The sequence below is a fragment of the Topomyia yanbarensis genome, chromosome 2 (assembly GCF_030247195.1).
Source record: "Topomyia yanbarensis strain Yona2022 chromosome 2, ASM3024719v1, whole genome shotgun sequence".
Classification (NCBI taxonomy): domain Eukaryota; kingdom Metazoa; phylum Arthropoda; class Insecta; order Diptera; family Culicidae; genus Topomyia; species Topomyia yanbarensis.
In genome coordinates, this window is record NC_080671.1 from 164185010 (window position 1) to 164212833 (window position 27824).

General features: G+C 38.7%; 1 protein-coding gene across 1 annotated transcript; it reads right to left on the reverse strand.

Moving 5' to 3' along the window:
* Positions 1-6940: 6940 nt before the first annotated feature.
* LOC131681982 (uncharacterized) lies at positions 6941-27789 on the reverse strand. Its single transcript, XM_058963107.1, has 6 exons — positions 27359-27789; positions 21579-21679; positions 8960-9179; positions 8638-8865; positions 7677-8543; positions 6941-7612 (listed from the first exon to the last, which is right to left on the reverse strand). Exons 2-6 carry the CDS (start codon positions 21662-21664, stop codon positions 7373-7375), a joined length of 1641 nt encoding a protein of 546 aa, XP_058819090.1. The 5' UTR covers positions 21665-21679; positions 27359-27789; the 3' UTR covers positions 6941-7372.
* Between the last annotated feature and the right edge of the window lie 35 nt (positions 27790-27824).

Sequence of the window (27824 nt, forward strand, 5' to 3'; positions counted from 1 at the left end):
ATTTGCCATTTAAATGTTATCTAGTAATTATAGCGACTCTGAAATAATTATGGAAATAATATGAAAATAAAAACAAGAGTGTTTCAACTTCACTTCTATAGTAAAAAAAGAGAGAAGACAAATACAAAATAAAAAAGAACGAAACAACCATTATAATCGTTGGAGATGCTGGTATATTTCATTAGAGGAGAAATGATGAGAAACAAAAACCTTTATCTACGAAAACAAAATTAAAAACACAAAGAGTAAACGCTCTGTTGAGACTATAGTAGCGAAAAAAACCTAGTTACATGTAGATTATCGCAGAATACTGAAATTTACTGACTATACACTTCATTCGCTGCAACTGTAGGCAAAATGGCGAGCATAAAACAACAAAAGTAGGTATATAAAATCCAACCGTATAGAGCTGCAACAGACCGAAGACGAAGAAAAGTACACAACAGAGAGTTGAAACAATAGTGTGACACAAACAAAAAACAACAGTAAAGAAATATACAAGATGCTGCTTAAGATCCACAATTCAGAAGGATACCAACAAAATGAGAAAGAATGCTGACGAATTATATGAACATAATTTAAAAACCAGAAAATAAATGAATTATAGAAATAATTATTGAAAAAAGAAGATCGTGTTGATGTGTTCCGAAATGTTCCCATAAGCATTTTTACCACTTTAGTTTAATTCAAGTCATGAGTGTTCCAAGATGCATGAGCTTTCCTAACTTACTGGAATTCTTAATTATGGTTCCATTTCGTGCAATGTGTGTAACACTACATCGTATATTGCACTGTATGCTAATCCGCTTTCGAGGTTCTATTTTAAGCTTTCTGCCTATTCATATTATCCTTTTTCGGAAAAAACCAGCCTAGAGGCCGTGTGGCATCCCGCGGGTTGAAGTATCTCAGCCAAGAATTGATCCACTGGATTATGTCTCCCATGTCATAAGAGTCGACTGAAAACAGGAGTCCCCAAGTCAAGGTGTTTCTTCGTTCCGAGGACTGAATGGTTGACAGAACAAAATTATGCCAGTCGCGCACGAAGTGTCATGGGTCTGGCTGTGTTAAAGCGGATCTCTGACACAGTGTACGTTTGTTTCTTCGTAGTTTGTGAGAGTCAAATGATGGTCATTTCCCTAATACCCATTTCGGGGTTCGCTATTGGTGATTATAAGCAAAAGTGTTTGGTATTTTCTAGTTAAATAAGTTATTGGAGGCGTTTTAAGTTCCTCGCATCAGAATCCGACACAAACTTAGTTAACGGACTAAGCTAGCGCCGGATTGACGCTAGCTCCAAAGATCTTCTAGTTGCTGCGTCGCCAGCAACCAGAGCAACTCAAATAGCAAGCCACGTTCGGAGGCACTGTTGGAATCCAAGTCAATGAACACCCTACACTCAACACATCACGCGGAACATTTTATTGCCCAGATTTGAAAATGCTAACCGATGAGGAAATAATGGAAGCTAGAGTTACAGCGCAAAACGAAAATGAAGATTTTGAAGACAGCTACATTCATCATAAGCTTAAACTTGAGCCATCTACCAACAGCGAAGTCCCCAGAGAAGGAATAAGCACACATCAACCCACCACCCCAAATACCCACCAAACAACTAAGCGACAGCAGACATTAGTACAACAAAGAGAGGCAGACCCACAAGAGCACATAAAAGCACTAACTTACATGAGAGACCAAACTGAATGAAGAAAGCTGAATGAATCCGGAGAGCAGAACGAACGTAGCAGAGAGCTTAATGAGCGCGGAAAGCAGAACGACTGCATGAAGCGGTTGGAACATGAATATTGAAGCAATGCTGTTCAACGAGCAGTGGCGTAGTAGAAATTTTTTTTGGGAGGGGGAGATATGAATATTTTTTGTGTATGTGTACAATGTATGTATGTATATATGTTTTTTAGAGCAGAAAAAATGTTCAAAACAACCAGAGAAGGAAAAAATGTACAAAAACCAACAACTCAGGGAACGGGTTTGGATAGTCACCCGACCCGTTAATACAACTAATCTTGTACGGAACCTGATTCCTCCCCGGCATTACCTTACGGCATTACTTCGGAAAGAGGTTTTTTATGTGCACAGCATATAGGGAAAGAGGGTAACAGTGGAACTATGAAAACAATACGTTTTCATAGTTCCACTGTTACCCTCTTTCCCCTACTCATATTCATCTACTTAGTAGTTAGTTCTTACACTACCAGTTTTCGACCATCCACACAACGTGGCAATATCTGTATGGTGGTAGGAAAGTTAGCTGTGGTTCTAGAGTTAGTGCTCTCCCTACGAGGACAATCTGGGCGGCAACCTTCAGACCGTCAAATTTACTTAGCTCTTCGGTTCCCTTGTGCTATTTTATACCACTTCCTCATTGAGTTCGCGAATTACTCGGTCTAATCCCCGACGATGGATCTAGCCTACTCTGACGAAGAGTGTCCTGGCGAGAGAAGTTCGAAAGCGAGCCAACCAGCCAGGTGCCAAGGTCAGTTTGGCGATTCCGGTGGAGTAGGGCGTCCAGTTTTCTGGAGCCCCGGTGCTACTGGTGGTGTCTCGTCGCGGTCTACTCAGTATAGCTCCCGGCGGTGAATCTGACTGTACGCTGACGGAGAGTTCTCCGGCTAAAGAAGTTCTCCCATTACCGATTCTTCTTTGGTTTTGGTACCACAATTTCTTGATCTCTTTGGCTGCGTGTCCGATGCCATTTAGCACTCCTTTAAGCCCTACAGTTCTCTTCTTGTGCCATTTAGCACTACTTCCTTGATGAGCCATTCAACTCCCCGACTTGTTCGCGAACTACTCGGTCTAGTCCCCGACGATAGACCTGACCTACTCCGACAGAGAGTTCTCCGACGAGCAGTTCCTCAGAAGCCAATCAGCTAGGTGCCGAGATTAGTTCGGCGATTCCGGTGAAGCAGGGCGTCCGGTTTACTGGTGTCCCGATGACCCCGACTGGTAGTGTCGTCGCGGTCCATTCAGTCTAGTCCCCAGCGTTGAATCTAACTTAAGCTGACGGAGAGTTCCTTGGCGAAAGAAGTTCTTCCAATATTCGATTCTTCTTTGGTTTTCGCTATATGTCTATTGGAATAACCGGTGGGGTGCTACGGTTGGTCTGGTGATTCCGGGTGAAGCGTGGCGTCCAGTTCACTGGCGTTTCGACGACCCACACTCGGTGTTCTGTAACAGTCTACTCGACTAGTCCTCGGCGGTGGATCTAGCTTATTGCTGCGGAGAGTTACCCGTTTCCGGTAAGACGATCACGATCTACATCATAACTCTGTTGACTGCGTTCCACGTCTGTATGTCGGTTGTCATTTTGTAGGCTACATTATCCCAGTTGATGTTCGGTCCTCCCATTTTAAGTAGCTTCCTGCACGTCGCTTCAAACCTCGCACATGTTTCAGGTGGAATTGTCCCACTGTTGCCACATCACCATTGAATCGATTCTTATAATCTTCCTCACTTTTGTGGCGCTTCATTGATAGTAGCACTTAATACCCTCTGCCAGGGTGATGCAGATGGGGATCATATCGGCAATAACGCTTACCGCCTCCAAAGATATTATTCTGTACGCAATCGCAATTCGTACGACCACCAGCCGGAACATCATGTTCAGCTTTTCCTCACGTTTGTGGCGTTTCATTGATAGTAGCACTTAATATCCTCAATCGCAATTCGTGCGACCATCAGCCGGAACATCCTGTTCAGATTTTCGCGGTTCCGCTTAGTTTTTATTGCTGTATCGATGACGAAACACTAAATAACAGACGTACTTTTCGCAGGTGTAATCAACGTGATTGTTAAAGCTCAACGGTGACCTGTTCCGCTGAACCGCCTTGCAGTTGCTGACCAACAACACATCCGTCTTGTGGTGAGCTATTTACAGCTTGACCCCGTTCATTCAGCTCTTGATCGCGTCTATTGTCTCATCATTTTATCACATTTGTTCTCACGATCTCCTAACCTCCTATTCATCATTGTATCCCTGTCATAGTTCTTAATTTTACCACTACGTACTCACAACCTGCTTTCCTTCGTGTGCTGCTATCACCCACACTACGGGCCCTTAGATGGCTTCGTACCACCCTCGGTTGATGCACCCTCAACGCCGGCGTCGCCCCTTTCACACGCCGCCTGCTTACGGCTCCCTTCCGGCGCACTATCGGGAGTGTCTCTTGCTCGCGCAGTGAACCCTGTATCACTTCTGTTTCACCTGCACTTCCCGATCGACGCTTCTCTCGCTGCGCTCTGGACCGATATTCCAATAACTAATCGCCGTGCTCTTCGACAGACAACGATCTTCGCCCTTGGGAAGATTTACCATCCAGCCATCTCTCGCACCGAATCGTCGGCTCTCCTGACGATAAAAATCAATATTTATGTTCGGCCAAGTAGATGTAACGTTCCAACTTACTTGGTGATCCCCTGTTGTGATTAGGTTCACGCTCAATTCGCCGTTCTTCGAGACTGGAGCTAGTCGCTTTACCCAATGAGCGTCTTTTCCTGCGACTCTTCCGCCAGTCGTAGCTTCGGCTCGCTGCAAGCTTTCCCTGTATAGAAATGTCATGTTACTGGCCCGCATTTCAAACAATCCGATTCACGTATACCTGCTGTCTCTATCCCTGCCTCGTCAATTACTTCTGCTATTCTTCTGTCTTTTCCGGACCGTTTCGATCCTTTCGTGGTGTAAGAATATCGCGTGAGAACGATGCTCAAATCGATGTCAATTGGCTTCCTACTTGGTAATCGGGGTTTCTAAAGTGCAGATACAAAGGCCCTTAACTTATTTTTGCAAATGCTTTTACTGGTGTTTTGCACTCACTGCCACTAGTCGTGTGCTTCGATTCACTTCGCCAACGAGAAAGAACTTGCCAATGGCGGTGCGAGATGCTTCGTATTTTCTACTGCAGCGTCTGTGTGTGTGGTGGCGAGTGCCTATCGGGGCAGTTGATGGAAGGCGTGTCAAAGTCAAGACGGATACAGGTGTGCACATTTTTTTCTGTGTGTGAGTGCGGTTGTCATTTTTCTTTGATGAAGCAGAAAAAATAAGAGGATATGAAGAAGAAAAGTACAAACAAATGACGTTGTGGGCCTTTCTGTTGCCACAAGTTTTCTTTCGGTTCGGTCATAGTTAATTTAATCGTTTTTTTTAAGTAAAAAGTGTCCCTAAGTCTTCTAATAGCTAGATCGGAGGTGAAGCCCGGCCTTTTCTCACTTTTCATCGTGCGCCAAAGAATCAGGATGCTCGTTCGTTCACTTCAAGGGCCCCGGCCGCCATGCTTAATTGTGCAAGTATTAAACTAATACACTCAAAAGTGTCAAATGTTCCCGCCTTTCTCCCATCTTGCGTCAAAGTGGTGTCGTGTTCGATAGCGATGTTTTAGGTACGTTGATACGAGAGGCTTTGCACGCGTGATTCTCGCGCTTATATTTAAATGTTTTCTGGCTCATTTTTTCAATGCGTCTTATAAACTTAGTGTGCTTAATCAAAAATAATAATCTTACGTAACACACTTCTTAAAATGTCTTAAAATGAGAAATCGCAGTGTTAAGACCCCATCGTACATCTCTTAAGAATCTGGCTCATTCTTCTGCGCAGCGCTGCGACCCGGTGTCTTCCCTGACTTTAACAACAATACCAGCTTCTTTACCTTTCACATTTCGGGGAAATTGCCATTATCTAAACACTTCTACAGTAGCATTCTGAACATGTTCGGATGGTCCAGGATCGCAGCTTTCAGCACCACGTTTGTATTTCCATCCGGACCGAGGGCTTTCTTTGATTTTAGTCGCATCGACGCTTCTATCAGCTCGTCGTTAGTCGCTTGCCACTCGACTGTGTTTACTCCTTCTGCTTTGCCGTGCGGTGTCGGTGACCAGGTAGTTGGAACGTGATTCGAGAAGAGACCCTCAACGATTATCTTTAGCTTACCCAGGCATATTTCAGCTGGTGTCGATGGGCCCTCATCTTCATCATGACGACTCAGTACGCGTTCCCCATAGATTGACGTCTACTTCTCAGCACTGCTTCTTATGGCAAACTGGTTTGCTAAGCTTGATCTCTCGTTTTAAAGCGTCCCTACCTTCTCGAAACGTCGCTTGGGCTCCTCTCTCACTCTCCGATCTTGCTCTCTGAACCCGCCTTCTTGCTCTAAGACAAGCAGCGTGTAGTGTACTGAGCTACTCATTTAACCAGTAAGCTGGGGTTGGAGGTTTGTCCCCATAGTAACGTGTAGCGCCAAGAATGATAAGAAACCCAGCGAAGGTGGTTGTAAAGAGATGAAAATTATTATGAACTACACTTCCTAATCAATTTGTGTTTCAACAGGTTTACATCACACCTTAGCAAGTCAGATATACCACGAAGGTTGGACAGCAAGCAAAAAAGCAACAATGGAACAAACAAACATGAACTATTAACACAACATAAAAATAACAAGAGCACAATTACTCAATTTGATAAGCTGAGTCGGTTGGTATACAAGCCTCGGCCCTCCAGGCCTGGGCAAAAATATTAAAAGTTTGAAGGATTCTATACCTTTCTGTTATAAGAAACATAAATATTCAAAATTCTCCCCTTGAGAATTCTCTGTGCACGTGCCTGCTACCTAAGAAGCAGAGAAAACTATGTTGGAAAACGGTTTGCTCCCAAGACATGAACCTGGCTGATGTTTGCTGTAAATTTCCGTAGGAATTATGTATGTCATCAGAGACATCTATTGACTTGCTATAAGCTTTTTGGCTTCAATGTCCAGTTGATACTAAGATTTTTATCTGCATTGTTGTTGTCACAAGATAGCAGAACTCGTTAAATCGAGAAATAATCACTATGCTCCAATTTGTAGTGCTTTAAAAATCCATGGCATGACATAACACATCTAACTTAGTTTACCTCAAAATGGCGTTTGTCATAACACAACGACGACATACGGTATATTTTGAATGTCACTTACTTTATTTACCATATTGAAGTACAAACAGAATTATAATTATTCCTTAGAATATTAATCTGAACTTGGCAAGTTCATGAGTTATGATCAGAGTTGACCACAGATTTTTTTTCTAAACGATCCTAAACAGAACTCTGTCGATATGAGATTAATGCAAGATTCGCATTAGAATTCCATTCACATGTGGTCCTGCGTGCTTCAAGGATGGTGTCCCGAATACCAGAATGCAGCTAAGACGAGACTCGTAAAGGGAAGAGCATTTTCTTATTGAAACACCTACAAACCGCATTTATTTTTATGAGCACACCATTTGTCATCGATAACCGAAGACGGATTCCAATAGTATCCTTATTTGGTTCAAAAAAGCACATACAAACTAAATCTAGGACACATCTGTAGCAAGTCTACGAACTCTATTATATAGCGGGCGGTGGGGATTGGTTGAAATCGCTGTCTACTTCTGCGGAGGAAATTTTGTGAGGACCGGGTCCTTTGACACGTTCTTGAACTTCCATGAAGCTACTTTTGATTTCATCCAAAGCCTGACCAAGACCACGCTTGATTAGATTGAATTCCTGTGTAACCAGCGACAAACGACCCAGAAGATAGTTTAGATTCGAGTCCACCTCGGACATGCGACCGGTAATCAACGAAACCTATAACGAAATTAGTGTTAGTTTTGGTTGAGAAAGTAAACTGTTGGAACAGCGGATATGTTACCTTTCCTTCCATGCTATCCATCGTATTTAACGTGCCATTCACATAGGTTTCAGTCTGCTGTTGAAGGCGGTCCAAGGCTTGTTTGCTAGATGAAATCTCTTGATACATGATGCCGATCTGTCGCCAAACCTGACTGATTTCGGTTTCAATCTTCGAACTGAGATTGCTTAAGGCACCGTTGTGATTGTCCAGAATCGTAGCGCCAATATCATCAAATCGTTTAGTAACTGTCTTGTTGAGCTCTTTGGAGTTGGCCTTGACAACCTCCGTTACCTCTCGCAGAATCTGATGAATGCCATAATCGATACCTCGTTTGGCGTCCAAAACGTTCTCACCCGTTTGCAACAAGAACTTTTCTAATCTACTTAAAGCAGCGATTTCATCCTGCAATGATCCAATATCTTTTTTGGTAGCAGAGAAGAATGCTTCCGTATCTACGATCTCTTCCGAGAGAGTCTTTAAAATCTCATTTACGGAACCCTGCAGCACCTCGTTGTTCTCCTTGATGCGAGTCGCCGTCTTCGAGAAACTCTTATCGGACGCGGTCAAAACCTCCAAACGCATATCTTCGATTGCCTCCAAGGTTTCATTGATCAAGCCATGTACAAACTCCTTATCAATCGTTGAACCATGAGCAGAGACAGCCGCTAGAGCGGATGAATGACTTTCCTTCACGGCAGCATCGATCGTGTCTAGCTTCTTGATGACCTTCTCTTCGAAGTCGACGTTCGAGTGGGAGATTGCGACCGGATTGTTGTAGTACGAGGATAATCTTTCCTCGATTTTGCCAATAATTTCGTCAGACGATGATCCATGCTTAGCGTGGGCCAATTTTTCTGCCTGCTGAATCAGGTTACGGTTAGTTTGCTGGAATAAAATTCGAAAACATGTTGTTAGCAAGCTTCTTGAAATACACTTTAATATTTTCCTAACTGCTATTATAAACCATAGAAATACCAACCTCAAGTGTGTCTCTATCCGATTTCAATTCCGCGACCTCCCTTCTCAGCTCTCTAATACTTTCGGTAATCTCATCCATCTTGCCACCAAGACCTTCGCCATCTTCGTATGGTCTTGCCTCCGGGATGACCCTCGCCTCGAGTGCTGGTGCATTGTCAGTTAACCAACGCAGAACGCCCTCGAGTGTTTCGCCCAACTTCATCTGCTGTAGTGTGTTTTTCTCATCTTGCTGCAACGAAAGGAGGGTGCGGTCATTAATTGCACTTGAAGTTACCGGCTGGCGATTATATTCTCAAGTAGCATTCATAATTGGAAATACTTACGCTGAGTAGTGCCGTTTCGATGCTACCGACGCGTTCCTCCAGACGCGTGATGGTGCCCTTGAGTGGTTCAAATATTCGCTGGTTCTTCTGCAGCGTGATCAAACCCTTTTTAACCTGCTCACCGAGAGACCGCTCACGCTGCTCGTGTCGTTCTAGTTTGTTGTCCAGCAAGTTGTACGAGTGCACCAACGACAGGATGGCATCGCGGATTTCCTGGTTTCTGGAAGATTAATATGTTTGGAATAAGTAAACATAATAAACATAGTAAACACATGGAATCAGTAAACATGACCTACTAAATGAACATGTATGATGCTTATAGTTGCATAATTATGATAATTCATGTATTAACTTAACTTGTTTCTTTTTTTTTCGAAACCCCAAATATCTCTCGAAAATGGTATTTGTTAGACCTTTTTACTATTGTGCTGAGTATCACAAACTAAGATAGCACGGAAAAAGTTGAAATAAATAATATTCAAAGCAATAAACAAAAATTACCTAATTAGTTATTTGCAGAATTTGCATTTCGTTCTCATCAGAATCCGACACTAACTTAGTGACAGGTCTAAACTAACTCCAAAAACGAAAACAATACTTGTGTTTCTGAGCAAATCCATTGTCCCGCAAGAAAGAGTTATGATTGAGCTGAAGAGAATGAATGAAATCGAATCTTGGTTTGGCGAAAATTTGATAACTAATTTTGTGAGGGTTGCCGCCCGGTCAAACCATTCGGAACTTGATTCGGAATCCTGAATGGAGTCAGTATGGATTCCAAATCAAATGCAACAACCGATTCTGAGTCGGAATCGGTTGTTGTATTTGATTTGGAATCCATAATGACTCCATTCAGAAATCCGAACCGGTTCCAGAATGAGTTTAACTGGGTTAGCTCGCTCCCACTGACAAGGCCTACTTGATTGTTGAGCGTTGACTCTCCTGGAGGTAAGTTGTGCTTGCGGTTAAATCGGTAAAGATTGCTTGCTGGGTGATTCCCGATGAGATTCGGATTCACACATTAGCGATCCCGCCAGGCCGCAGACTAGAAAACTGAATTTTCCTTAAGGTGAAGATATGTGGAAACCAGGAACGCACGTTTGTTGCTAGGCACCGACTCACTTCTTTACATTGAGAAAAAATGGAATTCGAAGTGAAAATTCAAACGCACAAATGAGAGTTTTCGAATATTTTTCTTCGGTCATCTGCACAGTGACAGAAAATTTGAAGTTTTGTTAGTAAACGATTAAAGTTTCGCGGGTGAAAATGAAAAGAAGAAAAATAGGCGTGTTTCGAAAAGAAACCCCAAGTGAAGAGGGGTGACATTTTCGCACAAAATAAAAACTACAGATGGCATTCCGTCAAGAACTCGGGTTGATTGTATAGGAAAATGTTCTAGTTTCCTCAAGTAGCAGTTTCGTGGTACACCGGCAACGTTGGTGTGTGGACAAAAGTATTTTTATATTTGATCATGTCAGATACATGGTTAGGCAGGGGAGAGGTATGTTTGTGACGTAGGAGCTATGTTGTGGCTCGCTTGTATAATGTCCTTAATGTGCTTGAAATTATCTAATACAGGAGTCATCAAGGAAATCACCCAACATGCGAAAGAGAACAAGAGTGAAAGAAAAGTGAAACATCAGTGTTCTTACAAAATCGCGTCTGTCGAAAGAAAATAGAAGCTATACGGATAATGAGCAGCTACAAGGAATTGTAACGATGGCGTATTGGGAATCGAACAGTGCAGTAAGTTAGGAAAATAATGCCTATGGGAAAATATAAGGTTTCCCCTTGTCTCAAAAAAAATTACCGAATGCCGAAGTTGCGTGTGAGTTGGGACTATTTTCTCGTGCATCGATCCACTACACGATATATTAAGCGCGTCGAGACAACCACAAGAAAAAAAATCAATCGAATGTATAAGATAAATGTTTCATATGATCAGGCATGGGAAAATACGCTCATTCGCGCGACTGTTGCTAACTGTGGATCACAAAGTAACCAAAATTTTGTGCTCACTAATTAACCATGAACAACGCACCAAGGGAGAAGTCTAAAAACTTAACAGTAGGTCACTAGATGAGCAAACTGCGAATAAACAGTGAAGCCACAGAGAACAGACATATAAGCTGGAACAAACTTTCCCGAAAAACCTGTGTAAACATTTAAATGAAAATACGTTGAAAATCACCATCGCATACAGGTTCGCATGCGTGAGTCACCATTGTATGCAAGTTTGCACACAAGTCCCGTATAGCTATTGCTGGTCGATCGAAGCGCTGGCAAGTGGCAAGTTGCTACTTGCTGTTGTCATTTCAAAACGACAGTTTTATTTCTTACACAAGTTGAAAACTTTACTTGTAGGGTGATGCGCCTATTATGGCAGTAGAGCCTATTGTGACCCTATTTCGTACCCCGTGGTTTCGAACCAAGCATATGAGATAATGACACTATCGATTTGGCTAAAACAGGTAACATGAACTTGTAAATATAATGTAATGCAATTTCAGGTATAAGTAATCAATTACTTCAAGTTATTAAACTAATTGCTGATTGCAAATATTTTATTTTCATCTGCACATACAATTCGGATCGGGAGAAAGCAATGTGTGATGTGAAACTTGTCATTCTAGTTGTTAACCTTCGAATGGTTTTTTTCTGCGTGCGCAATTCTGGGCGCTCTTCTACTAACAGCTGATGAGTTTCATTGTTATGCGTGATGTTTACGTTTGTTTTGATCGGCTGAAAAAAGCAGAATGATTCGTTTTACAAATCACACGTTGGCGTCCATGATCTGGATACCTAGTTAGAATCGACGCAAATGGAATATGAGGCATTGCGTTTCAACTAGATTGTTTTTCGATGAGGTGGAAATTGGCACACCCATGAGGCAATAATTGGATCGTTGAGGAGGGAATAGATGCACAGAATGGAACATTTATTTTCATTTATGCTGAAAATTGAGGCAATTCTGCTAAATAAGCATTATATAGATGTTTAAGAAACAGTACACTGATACTTTATGCTGTGAAAGGTTATAGATATGGCTTCTTTTAAAGTTGTTCAAAAAATAGTGCGACCCTCTCCCTAATGGTGCCAAAATAGGCTCATCACCCTATGTCAGTTCTCAGTGGTGAAGCTTAAAATTTTTAAGAGCAGCATAAATTTTTCGCGATTGCATATGATGATATTTTAGCGTGTTGGGACAACCGCTTCGGAAAAAAGCGAGTTGGGACGACCGCTATGAATTATTGGAATGGATGGAATCTAGTTCAATTAATTAGAACTTTTGTTAGAGTTAGTAGTTTGTGCAGTAATTCCAATATATAGTATGAAAAACGAGATGAGAGAAACTGGAAAGTACTAATATTTTTCTTGTTGATTTACAGATAAGATTTGAGCCAACTATAAAGATCAACTATTTTGAAAATGTCTGAAGGAGGTATATACGTTCGAGTCGGTTCGGGTTATGATAGTAACTCGGAGGCTTCACACTCCAAAGAAGTAAATATTGGAGAATATGAGGCAGGAAAATACGTCCGTGCTCCCGATATCGACAATGTGGAACACGAAGAAATCATTGACAACCAACAGGGAAGCTCGTATGACCACTATCTGTTACCATCTGCGTCTGCTCATCGGAACAAAGAGCTTAGCAAGAGAATTTGTGATTTAGAAAAAGCAATAACAGATTTGATTGCCGCGAATAAACCGAATCTGATCGACGCTCCCACAATGTAGATTCGAGTTGGGGTATAGTTCCGACATCAGGTTTACATGAAAGTAAACTACTGAGTATTAGAGGCGATTATATTAAACCAATCACTAAAGGCATCCTCGCTAATAAAATGTGGGAAGATTTGACGAGGTATGTAGAAAATTTTGAGAAAGCTTCGTGCCTTTCAAACGCGCACGATCTGGTACGGCGAGTGCAATTGTTATTTCTGTAGATTGGTGAGGAGTTGCAAGGCATCGTACGAGCCGCCAAACTACGTCCTAGTTTAAATGACACATCTTGCTATACAACCTTCGTGAAAAATGTTGAACAGTACCTGAAGCGCATGACCGATACCTCGGCCGAACACGGCACCTTTGTTAGCATGGAGTAAGAGAAAGGAGAATCGGCCGTGAACTTCCACGCTAGGCTGATGGAAAAAGTATGGATTGGTGGGTATAGTGTAGCAGACCAAGATCGTTTCGTGCGAGCCCAACTGTTGAAGGAGCCAGGGAATCAAAATCTAGCAAAAATGGCACGAGCCTATAGTTACGAAACTAATTGCATCATTCAGTCCGCCACTCGAGATGAAGTGTTTAAATCCACAACGGATCTAGTACTCGACACGGGTATGGAAATTAGTCGTTTGGGTGCATGGACTCTTGATAGATTCAGGGTCGGACACATCGTTGGAGGTTCAGCTGGCTCAGCTCAAACAACAATACACGCATTGCGAAACTTGAGATGTTAGATACACTGGCTAATAAAGAACTGCGCACATACGCCACTTATAAGCCAATGGTGATCGAATACGCTTTCGAAGCGGAACTCCAGGTATCTCACCTTGAAAAACTTACGATAACAGAAAATTACCTGGTGGTACAGGAAGGACGCCGCTCGTTGCAAGGACGATCGACATCCAGTTTCATGGGCTTGCAAAAAGTGGGAGGCTCTATTCGAATTCGATAAAACGAGCACGCGATTTATAGGACATGATCTAGATGGAAAAGGACTCCACGTCGATGTAGCGAAAATTCAAGATATTAGGAATATCCGTAGACTGCATCTGAACTCAGGAGTTTTTTAGGGTTGGCTTCGTTCGTGAGCCGATTCATTGAAAATTTCGCGCACATCAATGCCCCTTTGTGGGCTGTTGCAACTACCAATACATGGAATTGGAAAACAGAGGAAGAACGTGCGTTTCAACTTGTGAATGATCGTATCGTCCATTCCACAGAACTTTACTGTATACCGACGCTTTTCCCAATGCTCTGGGAGCAGTATTAGTTCTAAAAGCTGCTAATAAAACCGCCCCGTACAATTAGTTTTGCCTCTAAAACACTAACGACGGCGGAGAAGAGGTATACCCAGAATAAACACGAGACCTTTTATCCTCAATCATGCACGAGAAAAGTCGAAGCGAGCCTTGACAAGAGTCAACGGCTGGGCTTTTAGGCTCACTCCATGTAGCTACGATATAGAATTTGTCCGAGGTCGTGATAATATAGCCGACTCATTTTCACGTCTGAGTGACGGATGCAACGATCTCTTTGACGAAGAATCTAGTCCTTAGGAAATTGAACGCTTAGAGGCGAACTCAGTTATGTTGTTAACGGATGATGAAATTAGAAAATCTACGATGAATTATGCCACACTAATATCGTTAGCAGATGCGTTGAGAACTGGAATATGGTCTAAAAGTTTGCACACGCATAAATTTTTAAGTAATATTAGATGACCTGTATACATACAACGGCATCATGGATGCGCAATCATTCCGAAAGATCTCCGCCAAAAACCCTGCAGACTGCACATTCTGGCCACCCGTTAACAGCAAAATTCAAAAGCATTCTTCGGGAACGCGTTTGGTGGCCGGGTATGGCTGGTGATGCTGAAGACCAACTCCAATAGAACGAACATTTGCTCCTAAAACCGTTTGAGAAACAATGGCAGTGGATTTCAACGGTCCACACCTGAAATTTTAATTTTAGTGATAATAGATTTCAGGTCCAGATATGCGATTGCCCGCCCTGTTAGATCGACTAGTTTCGACAACACCCGGAAAGTTTTAGATGAGGTTTTCGACAAAGAAGGTTTTCCTGGAGCAATAACGACCGACAACGGTCCTCCCTTCAACGGCGACGAATACAAGCGGTATTGCGCAGATCGTGGCATCCAGGCGATTTTCTTTCCGCAACAGAACGGCTTGGCTGAGAGCTTCGTGAAAGTTGTCAATTAAGCTACGACTACTGCGTCAATGACCGGAGCAACTATTTGCAGGAGCTACAATCTGCAGTACATGCGCATAGCGCGGTTGCACATACAGTTACTAAAATTCTACCAGAGAAAGCAATGTTAGGCCGGAAAATTAGGCGTGGGCTACCTTTACTGAGCATGTTTATCTATGTTGTCAATTTCGGCAGTAAGTGCCTTTTGAACACATACAAGCATCCATATCTTGGAAACTAAACATCGGAATCAAAAACAAATTAATAGATTGGATTTGGATAAAGTCGGTCCAGCCATTGCGGAAAAACAAGAATGAGAGTTTGTCCGTTACATACACACACAGACATTGTCCCAAATCGTCGAGCTGAGTCGATTGGTATATATGACTCGGCCCTCAAGGCCTTGGAAATAAACTTGAAAGTTTGAGCGAATTCTATAATTTCTTTTATAAGAAACGTAAAATAAAACGTGAATTTTAATGAAATTTTATAATACCTATAACTTGATACATGAAGACATAGAGCATCACTATCTTCAATAACTTGTCGTGGTTTTGAATGCTATAAAACTTTGCCGAAGACAGCAAATCTCTAGGATGCGAAATAAAAAAAATTTAACATCGCAGCGCAACCTATGCGGTGAAAATCCAAACTAATTTACATCACCAAATTAGGGACAGATAAAACCAAGATATTTTGCTGAATATAGCAACTACAAAATGCACTTTCACAGCGCTAGACGTTTCGTTTTGCTAATTTTCTGCCCCACTGTGCATTGAACACATAGGCGTACTTTAGTTTCTCTCACTAGTGCCACCATGCGGCAAATTTTACATTTTCCGAATGAGAAATGAATGTTTTTTTAGTAATCTACAACTTCGTAGAAAATCAAAATGCTCCATCTCTTACCGTTGTACAGATAGTATTCCCTTTAAATTGCTTGGCTCAGTACCAACACCATGCGGAGAACATCATAACTTTCTATTTCTCATCGTTTTAGAGATATGTGTGTTTTTCCTAACTTTGCCCAACCTTTACACGTGGTTCACATACATGAGATAAGCGGAGTACGCCCTTTGCGAATGTTAAGCAGCAGTATCCAACTTTAAACGTTAATAACACTTTAACGGTTGGTTGGATTGTCTTGCAGTCTTCGACAAACTTGTTTGCCATATCTTCAAAAGTTTAACTCCTTCCTAGGTCCGTGTTCGGATGTTTGCAGTGATCTCTAGTGGCAATTTTGTAAACTGCGAGTGTTTTCATATACATTTTGGCCAAAAATCCCATACAAACTTTAAGTCACCCTACTATTCAGTGTAATAAATTTGTACAATTCTAGACCAACATGAGAAAAGGGCGGAAGTCCAAATGAGAATCTCTCTTTGTTTACTCTTTCTTTCGTCAATAACTCGGCCGCTTCTACGTTTGCTTCTTAAGTCGTAACATAATATGCTAGACGACATCAGAATCTTTCAATATTTATTGAAACAATGTTGGAGAGATTTATGTTGACTCCATAATAAGAGAAAGTAAACACAGAGAGACTCTCATTTGAACTTCCGCCCTTTTCATATGTTGGTCTAAACAGAGTGTCTCGAGGAATTGCCGGGCACCATTAATCATCATCCGATACGACGAACATATTTCGGATCATGTCCCCGAATGAACACATGTATACCGGGTGACACTCCAAAGACACATGCGATGGTCAAACATCACAGCTTAGTTTGGGAACGATCAACTATACAACAACAAACGGCATCAATTATGACCAATTAGATCCTCTTCTAAGCTTGCTCGAACAAACATAGCTTAGTACTGTGTGAGATGATGGCTCTTAAATATATATTTAATGGGTTCATTGCCACTGCTGGTCGATGCGGATCAAATCCGCTTCCAACATACCACAAACTGTAGGGACAAACGCATGCGGTCTGTCCGATACGCTACAGTTAACTTAATTATGCTGCCGGGATAATCTTAATTAAGATGTTTGTTTATTTTTTGGAATGGAAAGCAACGTTTTCAAGTGCACTTGCGGTGCAATGACATAATGGAGACAAGTGTTGTTTCGGAATATTGGATAAACGCAAAATGTTTTGATAAATAGTTGCATTTCGGGAAATTTCAGCACTTAAATTTGAGCCAACGGGGATAACAATGTGAACTGATTTCTTCTAATCAATGCGATGAAGTCCGAATTGACATGACATGCAAACGAATCAGTATATGCGGCTGAATGGAGAACAGGGAGTTGCACGGAAAAAATCCGTTCATAAATTCATGAACGAAAGATCACGATTTACGAAAACCGTAACCAAGTCGCTGAAATTATGAATATTAAACCTCGTTTTCATGAAATTATTAGTGTTTTCAAAATACTAGTTCGCCCCGAATATATACATGGCATTACATTCGAATGTTTGGTTGGGTTACTGTTGTTGTTCCTTGAATATGTTTAGTTCTTGTGACATTTCTTCTTCATGATCTGACAGCCGACAGTAAAACAATGTTTATGACTTCAATATCCTATTCGCGATTTTGGTGATTTCTCATCGTGCTATTTTATTCATGAGTTTACCATCGGATTTTTCTGTCAGACTAACGGGATTCATGTGAATGATTTCAGGATCTTATTCGCGATATTCGCAATTTCTATTCACGTTGTCGTGATATTTTAGTAATAAGTAAAGTGATTCATGTTCATGACTTCAGAGTCTTAGTCATAATTTTATTATTTTAATCACGACTAAGGTGATTTATGTTTATAGTTTTAGGAACTTTTAATGATTTTCATAATTTCTTTTCACGCTATCGTGATATTTTAGTCATGATTTATGTTTATTTGTGTTCATGAGTTCAGGATCTTTGTCGCGATTTTTAATATTTTTGTCACGATTTATATGAACTTAGTCACGATTTTCGTAATTTTTGTGTACGTTATCGTGATATTTTATTCTAGAGCTTACTTTCGAATTTGACATTTGGAATAATGTGGCTCGAGTAATGATATCAGCAATTTTATCGTGGTATTCGTAAATTCTCTTCGCCTATCGCGTTCTATTATTTTTTGGTTTCCATCGGTTTTTTTACTCGGAGTAACGTGACAATATGAGCTAGATCATAAAAGTGGGACTGATTCACGGTGTCTTGCTCTGTGAACTATATCACGAACACAATTCGTGGTGCACAGCTCAGTTTTCGTTTTCTGTACAGACATCATACTGAACCTTATCAAATGAATAACAATGTTTGAGGCCCCACTAGTTTTTTTATATCTACTGCTTGTTCTTTTTACTAGCAGCAGGACATTTCATGAAAAAGTGCATGAACAAAAATGATTCTACGAAAAATAGTTCAAATTTTGTGAAATAGTTAACTTAAAAATTTTATTAGCATGTTACATGAAATTGAAAATCGTTGGTGATATCTTCTAAATATCACCATCAAAATAGATCACAAATCATGTTCTAGGAATCATGAACAAGTTCACGAATACAATGATAATATCTCATGATTTCGTGAATTATTTCACGAGCACGAATGGTAAGTCGTGACTATTATACTAAGTATCATGAACTAGTTCACGAATACATGAATAATATTTTATAATTTAATGAACAATTTCACGAGCATGGATATTGAACCGTGACTTATATATTAGGAATCATGTTCACGAATGAATAATATTTTATGATTTTGTAAACTATTTCACGAGTACGGATTTCGGATCGTGATTCATATATTAGGAATCATGCATTAGTTCCAGTGGATTGAATGGATTTATGAACAAATTCCGAGTTTCGAGAAATAGTTCACAAGAAAATATCTAGAATGTTTTGATTTTGTGAACTAATGTTCCTAGATCTATGAATAACATCATTAGTCAATCTTTGGTTTTATGAATAATGTTCATAAAGTTGTGAATTAGTTCACGTGCACCAAATCGATTCCAGAATTCATAGTACCGTCATGCGGGGCTACTTTGGATATGTGGGGCTACTTTGCACACTTTAGCTTTTCAATATTTGCTAACAGACGCGCTTTTAATAGTTTTATTATACCTTTGACATTTGTAGAGCCGCATGTCTTTAACCATATTGCATATGACTTTTGTCATTTTTCGTAACACTGTTTACCAAAACAAACAAAACACCTCAAGGGTCGATAAAAGTGATTGGAGGCTCGTAAAACAAGACTACTCAACAAAACAGAAAATCTTAAGTGTGCCGTGACCACATACTGGTTTTCGGAAAGAAGAAAAAAGATGAAAAATCCATATCAACTTTTGAATAGGGCTTATAAGATTTGTAAACAAACTTTTGTTTTACTGATTTCTCTTAATTTGTTATCATTTCAACACAGAAAACATGTGGAACTGATTGTACCAACGGTAAATATGTTGATTCATATGTATTTTTCATGAAATGCAACTCGGTAACGGAATAATGTGCGAAATAAGTTTGTTTACAAAAATCTCATTAGCCCTTTTGAAGAATTACTATTGAAATGGCTTTTTTCGTTTGTTTCTAGTATGCAAGGATCTGCCTGTGTTTGTGTTTTTAAAAAAGTTGTTTTTAATATCATTATCAACAACTTTACCGAAGATACCAAGCCTCTAAATACTGTTTTGAGTTTATTCTCCGTAATTATGTCCAAGAGAATTAATTACCAAAATTGTTTTTTTCAATAGATGTTCTGTACTATGTTGTATAATTTCTTTGAAGACATTGAACCTCCAAAGTTGGTGGTTGCGAAATAATGTGATCTTGGCCGTGAAAAAGCTGGTTTCGAACCTTTATTTCAGAATTCTTGACATATAAAGTGCATAACTTGAGAACGTAGCCTTGTGTACTAATTACGCCATCAATTTAGCACTCAAATATACGTCATAAATAGCCTCTTATTTCACTTTTTTATTTTGCGAAAGTCCACCGTGTGACTATTTTTATAATTGATAGTACAAAAAATCTTTAAATGCCCATAAACCTATTCTAACATACTAGAAACAAACTGATATTGCAATTTTTCATCATTTTCCTTTTTTCTACACAAAAAAACAATATGCAGTCTCAACCCACTCAAGTTTTTCAGACAAGTAACTTTATAAATGTTACATTAAAATGAATCCTTTATTTTAGAAAATACGATAAATGCGTGATGCTTTATTGTTGAAAAAGCCTCTGATATCAGTATAAATTAATGATATTGCAATGAAAATCAATAAAACTGGTTAATTTTTATTTTATATCGAATTCAAGAGGTGTGCAAAGTAGCCCCCAGCTAGTTCACAAAAAATATTTTTGAACGCTATATGAACAACTTTTTTATATGTGAACCAATTCTGCTTGATAAAAAGTGCGCAAAGATACCCCGCACAACGGTACTTTATGCACGATTTTGGGAACAATTGTTTCCGTGTATATACGGTATGCAAACTAGGCGGTTCCAAGATATGTTCTCCTGGATCATATACATTTGGAGTAACATCATATATCGTTTCAAGCTGTTCTCAATTGCTATTCGACAGTTTTCACTAAGCCACTCGCGTTACGGCTTGGTAGCATTTCGGCTAAAAGCGGCAGATAGTTTATAGTGACTATAAGAATCGAATAGGCATATGTAAAGGTTTTTAATTTCATTGTCATTTCAGATAGTAGGATACTGTAAGATGCAGAGGCGAATAAGTGATCTCATTTTTTACCACAGAAACTATTGTACTAACTCCAAATCAAATCTATGGAACATTCGTAAGAAGGAAGACAAGATATAAGGAATAATAAAAGTGATAACTAGAGCTTCCAACCGTTTTCAGCCTCCCGGACTCGTGTACCAAATAAGTAATTTCACTGAAAATCTCGGGAAAAATAGCAAAATGAAAAATGAATTGTTTTCTTGCAAAGGAAAGAATAAATTGAAAAGTTTTCAAACCCTATTGATTTATATATGTGCGAAGAAGCGTTGACAGAGAATGCCGATTTGGTGGACTACAGATCACTAAAACATGTAATAACGGGACTGGTTGATGGAACGATATCGTCGGAAGATAGTTTGCCCTGTATAAAAAATAGGTATCTGGTACGAAAAATGTAAAATACTCGAAGAGTACGAGGGTCAATGATAACCCACGCTGTTCCAATTAGAACATCCGCTATCATATTAAAAAATAGAGAAATTTGCCAAATTTATAAATCTATTGTCATCAAAATATATTGATGCTCGGTACATTAAATAGTTGATATATTTAAAAGGTTACATAAGTCGTGCTTGGCAATATGATTTATTAAAAAAACTAACAATTTTCCAAATCCCGCGATTTCCGGTTGAGCGATTCGCGAGATATCGTAGGCAACGCAGGCAGTGATTGAAAGGCAGTGTTTTGGGGTAAGTCCATATCTCCGTTAATTGTTTAGAATTTTTAATAGTATTTTGTGCACAATTTTATAATGAAAAGCTTGTTTAATAAAATTCTGCTATTTGCTATATTATTCGTAAAATTTTTCGACCCGCAACATATATAAAAGCCTAATAAAATAATCTGCATTTTGAATGTTCTATTGGATGCCTAATTAGTATCTCGAATACGATGGTGATTTGTGCGACTTTGCTATAGATGGCACAATGTTTTTTTACGTGCAAGCAGTCAATTATTTATATTGTTTTAAAGTGAAAAACTTACGTCACATCTACCCTCTGCTGGGCGAACACTTGGGATGATATTAGACTTAAAGTTGCCAAAATGAATATGCTGGATTTCGCAACCATGGTTATCTATAATATCTGAAATAGAAACAAAATCCAAAATTATTGAACCTAGCAGTTAGTTTCGTAAATTGCATTAAAAATTTGATTGCTCCATTTATCATATTTGCTTATCAATAAAAATTCGTGTGAGAAAGTTGACAGTTAGATCTGGCACCAAGTAGGAAATCGTTCAATTCGGATTTCAACTTCATTTAATGCTATGATCACATTTTTTTAATGTTCGAATGGTATGCAATATGATAATTATAAGCTTTAAGAACTGTTGATATAGATGCTACAATATGGACAGACTTAAAGTTAGCACTACCACTTTCGAAAAAGTGTACCGCATTATATGGGTTAATTGTCATTTAAGAGGTTACATATGTTGATCGGTCAAAAATCGAAAAAAAATATTCTTCTATCTTGAAGTTTAGGTTGCGAATGTTATCGCAAATTTTTATAGAGATCGGAGCGGTAGAAGTAAAGTTATAGCGTTTTTTATCTTGCTCCCTTACGGAGGCGTGGCCTATAGGCCGGAAAAGTTTTCATTCGATTTCAATTTTTTTTTTAAATTTATTGGAAATTTAACTGCCGTGTCCTTGATTGATTCCATTTTTTCGCCTAAATTTTTGTATCAATATTATACAGGTGAAAATAGTGATATGTTTGGAAAAGTCGTACTCGTTTGCAAAAAAAATAAATCGCTCAAGGACATCACAAGTACCTATACTAAGGATTTTTTTAATTTAATGCTTTCAGTTGAGCTGTTGGCCTGGAATCGCAGTCACGAAAACTTCTTTGAAAAAAAACACGTTTTGCGGAAATTCTTGTAACTTCGACAATTATTATTATTTTTTTCATTTTCTCAAGTGGATTTTGCAAATTAGACATTGCACTATACTAGACGTATAACAAATATTTCATGAGAATATGGCTACATAGCTTTACAAAAATTTAAATCTTTCCCTTTTTCCCGCATCTCAACATATATAACCTCCCAATTGTGATAAATGTGAAGTCCATTTAACGCGTTCTTTTTTATAAAAAGGATATGGTAGTGCTAACTTTACAGAAAAGTTAGCACTACAACTCAACTGGACAGATAGTTGATTTGAATTCATTTTTACCATACACATTACTGGTACAAATCCCCGACTACATACGGGGAACGTGCCATTTAAGCCAATATATTCTGATTCCTGATTCCTACTGTGTAGCAACAATTGAACCTGATGGTACCCATTTCTTGACCAATAGAAACATATTTATTCGCAGAACATTAAGACTTGTAATTTCAAGCATGTCCATCCATCAAAAGCAGTTTTTATGTCCAGTGACACTTGCGCTTCCAACAATTTAAGTACTTATCCTGAAAGTTTGAACCATTCCTAGGACTCATTTATCCATAATTCCTGAACGAGAATTCCGAACGAAACAATATGCAAGCTATAAGGATGACTGGAAAGAGACTGTATTATAATCAACGGAATGCACGACTTTAGTGCTTTCGACATAGCCTACTTCACACTTACGTCAAAACAAATGAAAACTTTGAAATATTTACCTGTCTCATTCACGAATCGCATTCTCCCTCTGTCGGTCTCTGTTTAAGGGGCTTGAAAGTACATGTGACCTTGACTCCCTGTATTATTTCGAATTGCTCGTATATACGTATTCTGCACAAATTTTTTTTCGGGGTTATGTGACCAATAAGAACACTATGACTTTCAAAACAAATTGAACGTTCCAGGCTCCTTATAACTAATTAAGGTCCATCAATAAACTAATCACATAAGATAATCTCAAACGACGCCATCAAGAAAAGAAGAACGAAAACGAAAAGGTGAAAACAAAAAAGAATGGAAACCCTACAAAGTCCATTGTATATAAATTAGCCATTTTCCAGATAATGGGATTTTCAAAGACAATTTATAACTTTCTGATACAATGTTTCTCAAATTCGTGCAATCTGGATTATTCATTTAGTTTCTTCAAAAATGGTTTTCAATTTCATTCTAAATAGACGTTTTTTCAGTATCTTTATATCATGGATTTCATTCATCTTGTTTATTTTATTCATTTCTAATTTTAAGTATGTGATCATTTTAAGTATATGATATTGTTGTTGATGGAGAAACGCTTTTGACTTATGAAAAGGTCATAATAAAACAAAATAATTGTGTTGTTGAAAAATAATTTAAAATATCTCGAGAACTACTACATTTCAGGGAATTTTTCCTATGATCATTTTGATGTAAAATGGTGTTCATTCAAAAAGACAACGGTATTTTTGACTGCAAATATTGCACAGTTCCCACAAAATCAAACTGCACAGTATGAAAGTGTGATGAATCAAAAGTGCAACTCCTTCGACCTGACAAATTATTGACATAGAAAAGTGTCAAAAACAAACTTCTTCTTACTTTTAGTAGCTGAAAGGTTAGCATGGCTGCCAGTATCCCGATTTTTACAATAAATTTGATAGAAAAAGTTAGTTTTTCGTCGATTTCGTATCATTTCATTTGGCAACCGTGAAAAAAGTGTGATAGCGAAGTGCATCAAAAATCCAACTTTCAAAGCAATAAGCAATAGTATGAATTTTTTAAATATGTCAAAAGTTGTTGTTAGGAAAACTTTTTTTATTGAGAGCTTCTTCATGATCCAATTATACTAGGAAAATTTCTTCTTTCGTCTTTAAATCAATAAACATAAAATTGACATTTTATGATTGAGTAAGTGAATAACTTTTAAAAAGGGCATAATCACACGAATTAATTGTTTTTGTTGGAGAAAAATTCCAAATATCTCGACAACTATCACATTTTGGAAGATTTCTGTTAAATGCATTTTGATTTGCAATGCACAGACTAACAGACACTTAAAAACAAAGCTTCGCCCGCTTTAACAGTCATTTTAAATATATTTGTAGTTGGGACTGTGGCCACATTTGAAATTATGGCGCCACTGACATATGAACAAGTATATGGGGGATAGACCACTAGTGAAAAATTGCTTCCAAGCCTGAGGGGTAACCCACCAGTAAATGAGTGTTTGGGACCGTGAATAAAAGGTGGAGCTAGTGTTCTGGGAAAATGGTCGGATCGATGTTTTTTGAGGGAATTCCCTCATAGTGTTATGTCTGTTAGTCTGTGATGATACTTAGAATTATATTCTGTAATATAATTACTGTTTTGTATGCCAATTAGTGTGTAATTTAAATACATGTATAAAGTTATTGTTAGACAAACTTTTTTAAGTTCTCCATCAAAAACATTCAAAATATAAAAAAAATCTGTTTTTTTGCGATTCGAATTTTTAATATAAATTTTTTCAGTGTATATTTTTTTCGTATAGAAGAATTAATCCTTTTAAAAATTACTCTTGTATCAAAATATTGCAATTGCCAGAGACAATCATGGAGATTCATAAACCGAAAACAACTGCAAAGTTTCGTTCGAATCCACTATCGTCATATTTTGCGGTCGGCCGGTTTCTCATGGAATTCCTCTTTAATAGGATATTACTGCTGGAAGCAAACATGTTATTCCCGCGGATTGCACATAAGTATCTCTGCTTATGAATCAGCCTAATCTTTTGGACGTCCCTTTAGCAACAGCAATAGTGTGAAGATTAAGTAATAAACCATTTCAAAGTTACGGTAGATCGGACTGCCCACACTGGGAAAACCTTGAAAACATCACATCACACATTTATTTGAAGAATTGATTCTAGGAAGATTAATTACTAATGTTTCTGTATCAGAATATGGGCTGTAGATTTTTTCGAAGATGCTAAACTTCCATAGTGGATGGTTTCGAAATGATGTGATCTTAACCGTAAAATACTGTTTTCAAATATTTATTTCACCTTTTCTCAATTCAAGTGGGCATAGCTTCAGGACGAGACCTTGAACAAAGTCTAACCACACCGTTCAATTCAGCATTCAAATGTAGACCATAAATAGCCACTAAATTGACCACTTTTTCATTTTTCTTTATTTTCAATCTCACTTGGTGGCTATTTTTAAAATCGATAATATAAGCAAAGATTTACCACACCTAGGTCAGACGCTCCTTTATGCATCTCACTAGTAGTATTTTGCGGAAAAGTTATACTCATATATCTTTAACAAGTTTGAAACAAACTTAACTTGCAGCAAATACACAATCGACATACAAAACTAAAAACCCAGTACCAAACTTACTCAAAATTGTTTCAAAATTATCACTATCATGGAGCATTTCCATATCAAATTCTCAAAGTGAAAAAAGTAATACAATAGTACCAGCGAAACCCATGCGGAATTTCGGTCGGTTAACGCCAAACCTGACATGAACAAGGCGAAATCAGTGCGGCTAACCGTATCCGTATCCGAGAATGTTCAACATAATTATGAATTTCATCGATAATTGTGATAATGAAATGAATAACATGGCTTAGATGAATTGGAAAGCATCTACCGGGTTCTACCCCACGCACATAACGAAAAAACAGAAACGAATCGACTATCTTTCAAAAAGTTAAAGTGAAACATTGAACAATATTTTGAAAGAACTATGTAAAAACTTTACAGTTCATACTTTAAGAAACTAATAGCACATACATATTTTGCAAGCAATGGTTACAAAACAAAAGAAAGTCATGAGGTGAGAAATCACAGAGAACTAACTACTTACTACACTACTGATTATGTTTTTAAATCTAGCATACCGGTATAACTACAAATCCCATGAATTTTAACGTTTGTTTTATCTTCAAAAACTGATCAAAGTCAGGTAAAAGAATTTCCTGTGAGATTGAAGTGAACACATTTTTATCCATTCATGCATAACTGCAATCCAATATATTCCGTCTTTGTTACACACCATTCACACTGATAGAATTTTTTCAAATCTACATCCAGCTGATCCTGCTTCAAAATTGCCCATACAATCAGTTGACATTTACAATAATGGAATGTTAATATATACCACAGCCCACACAACAGAGTTTAAGAACATGACTCTTTGACGATTATTTAAATAATCCGAAGACGATTATGTCTAAATAGTATCAATTTATGAACAGTTTGTTCATGAAACCATAGCAATTGGTTTTACCACATAGCAGGAATTTTGACAATTTATTGCGAATTCATACATCAAACCACCAGTAACTAGCGATGAAACAAACTTTTCTCATGTTCCCGATCTAAGTTCATTTAAGTACACACGTTACTTATTAAAGTCTATGGGATGAGCGGGCAGTTCAAAAGATTGTTGCTGATTAAGGTAATTTGTCAGCAATTAGATCGCATTCGAACGATTGAAGATGCTAGTCTTTCAAAACCGTCTATTAAATCTACAACTGTGAATTCTTTTGTTCTGATGCTCCTAAAAGTTAACGGAGTTTAATTACAGCAAAATACTCATTATTTACAATACAATTTTTACGATCATGACCTTTCACATAGGGAGATTGGCGTACATTACGTGAAAATATTGATAACCTAGTGCCTACAATAGATTTGACACACTCCTAGTGGTCAAAGATCATGGAAACAGAACGTCGGGTTCTTGAACCACTCCATCTCGTTGATCACCCATGCACCGCCCACTTCAAGTACTTTATGATTATGACTCTAGGGACGCAACTAATATTGTGTACTTATAGCCCTTTAAAGTGACATAGTTTGAACCCTTACAGCTTTTACTATACACCATATGCACTCACATTTCACAGCACTCTAAACCGTTTTCAACTCCGAGCCACTAGATGAGAACACGTGCGGTCCCTGAGCAGGACCAATGCAGACTAATGCCACCGCGGGATACGGTTAGCTCCTCACTGAGAGTCAAATGAGTAAACACACCAAGTTTTCAGTTAAAAAATAAATCGCATAAAATTCTATTTGTAACACGATCCAACACTCTGTTCGTCTTGCGAGCATATGCTGGATGAACGCTTGGTGCGCAAGTGGACGAATTTTCGGAAAATCAACCGAAGAAGAAAAACTTCTCAAATTACAAAACTCATCAATGACACTTGACTTAAATCTTATCACTTAGTTTTCTGCTTGAAGAAGTAAAAATAACTGAAGAATAATCTTTTGAGCGGTCCTCAGCACCCAGAGCTCGAACAAAGATGTTCACCGATCGAGCACTGCGATTATACTGAGAAAAGGATCGATCACTTGCTG

Coding starts and splice junctions, on each gene's coding strand:
- LOC131681982 (XM_058963107.1), bottom strand. CDS start 21,664: ATGGTTGCGAAATCCAGCATATTCATTTTGGCAACTTTAAGTCTAATA. Junction 8,544..8,637: donor CGGATAGAGACACACTTGAG/GTTGGTATTTCT, acceptor ATTTTATTCCAG/CAAACTAACCGTAACCTGAT. Junction 7,613..7,676: donor TGGATAGCATGGAAGGAAAG/GTAACATATCCG, acceptor ATTTCGTTATAG/GTTTCGTTGATTACCGGTCG.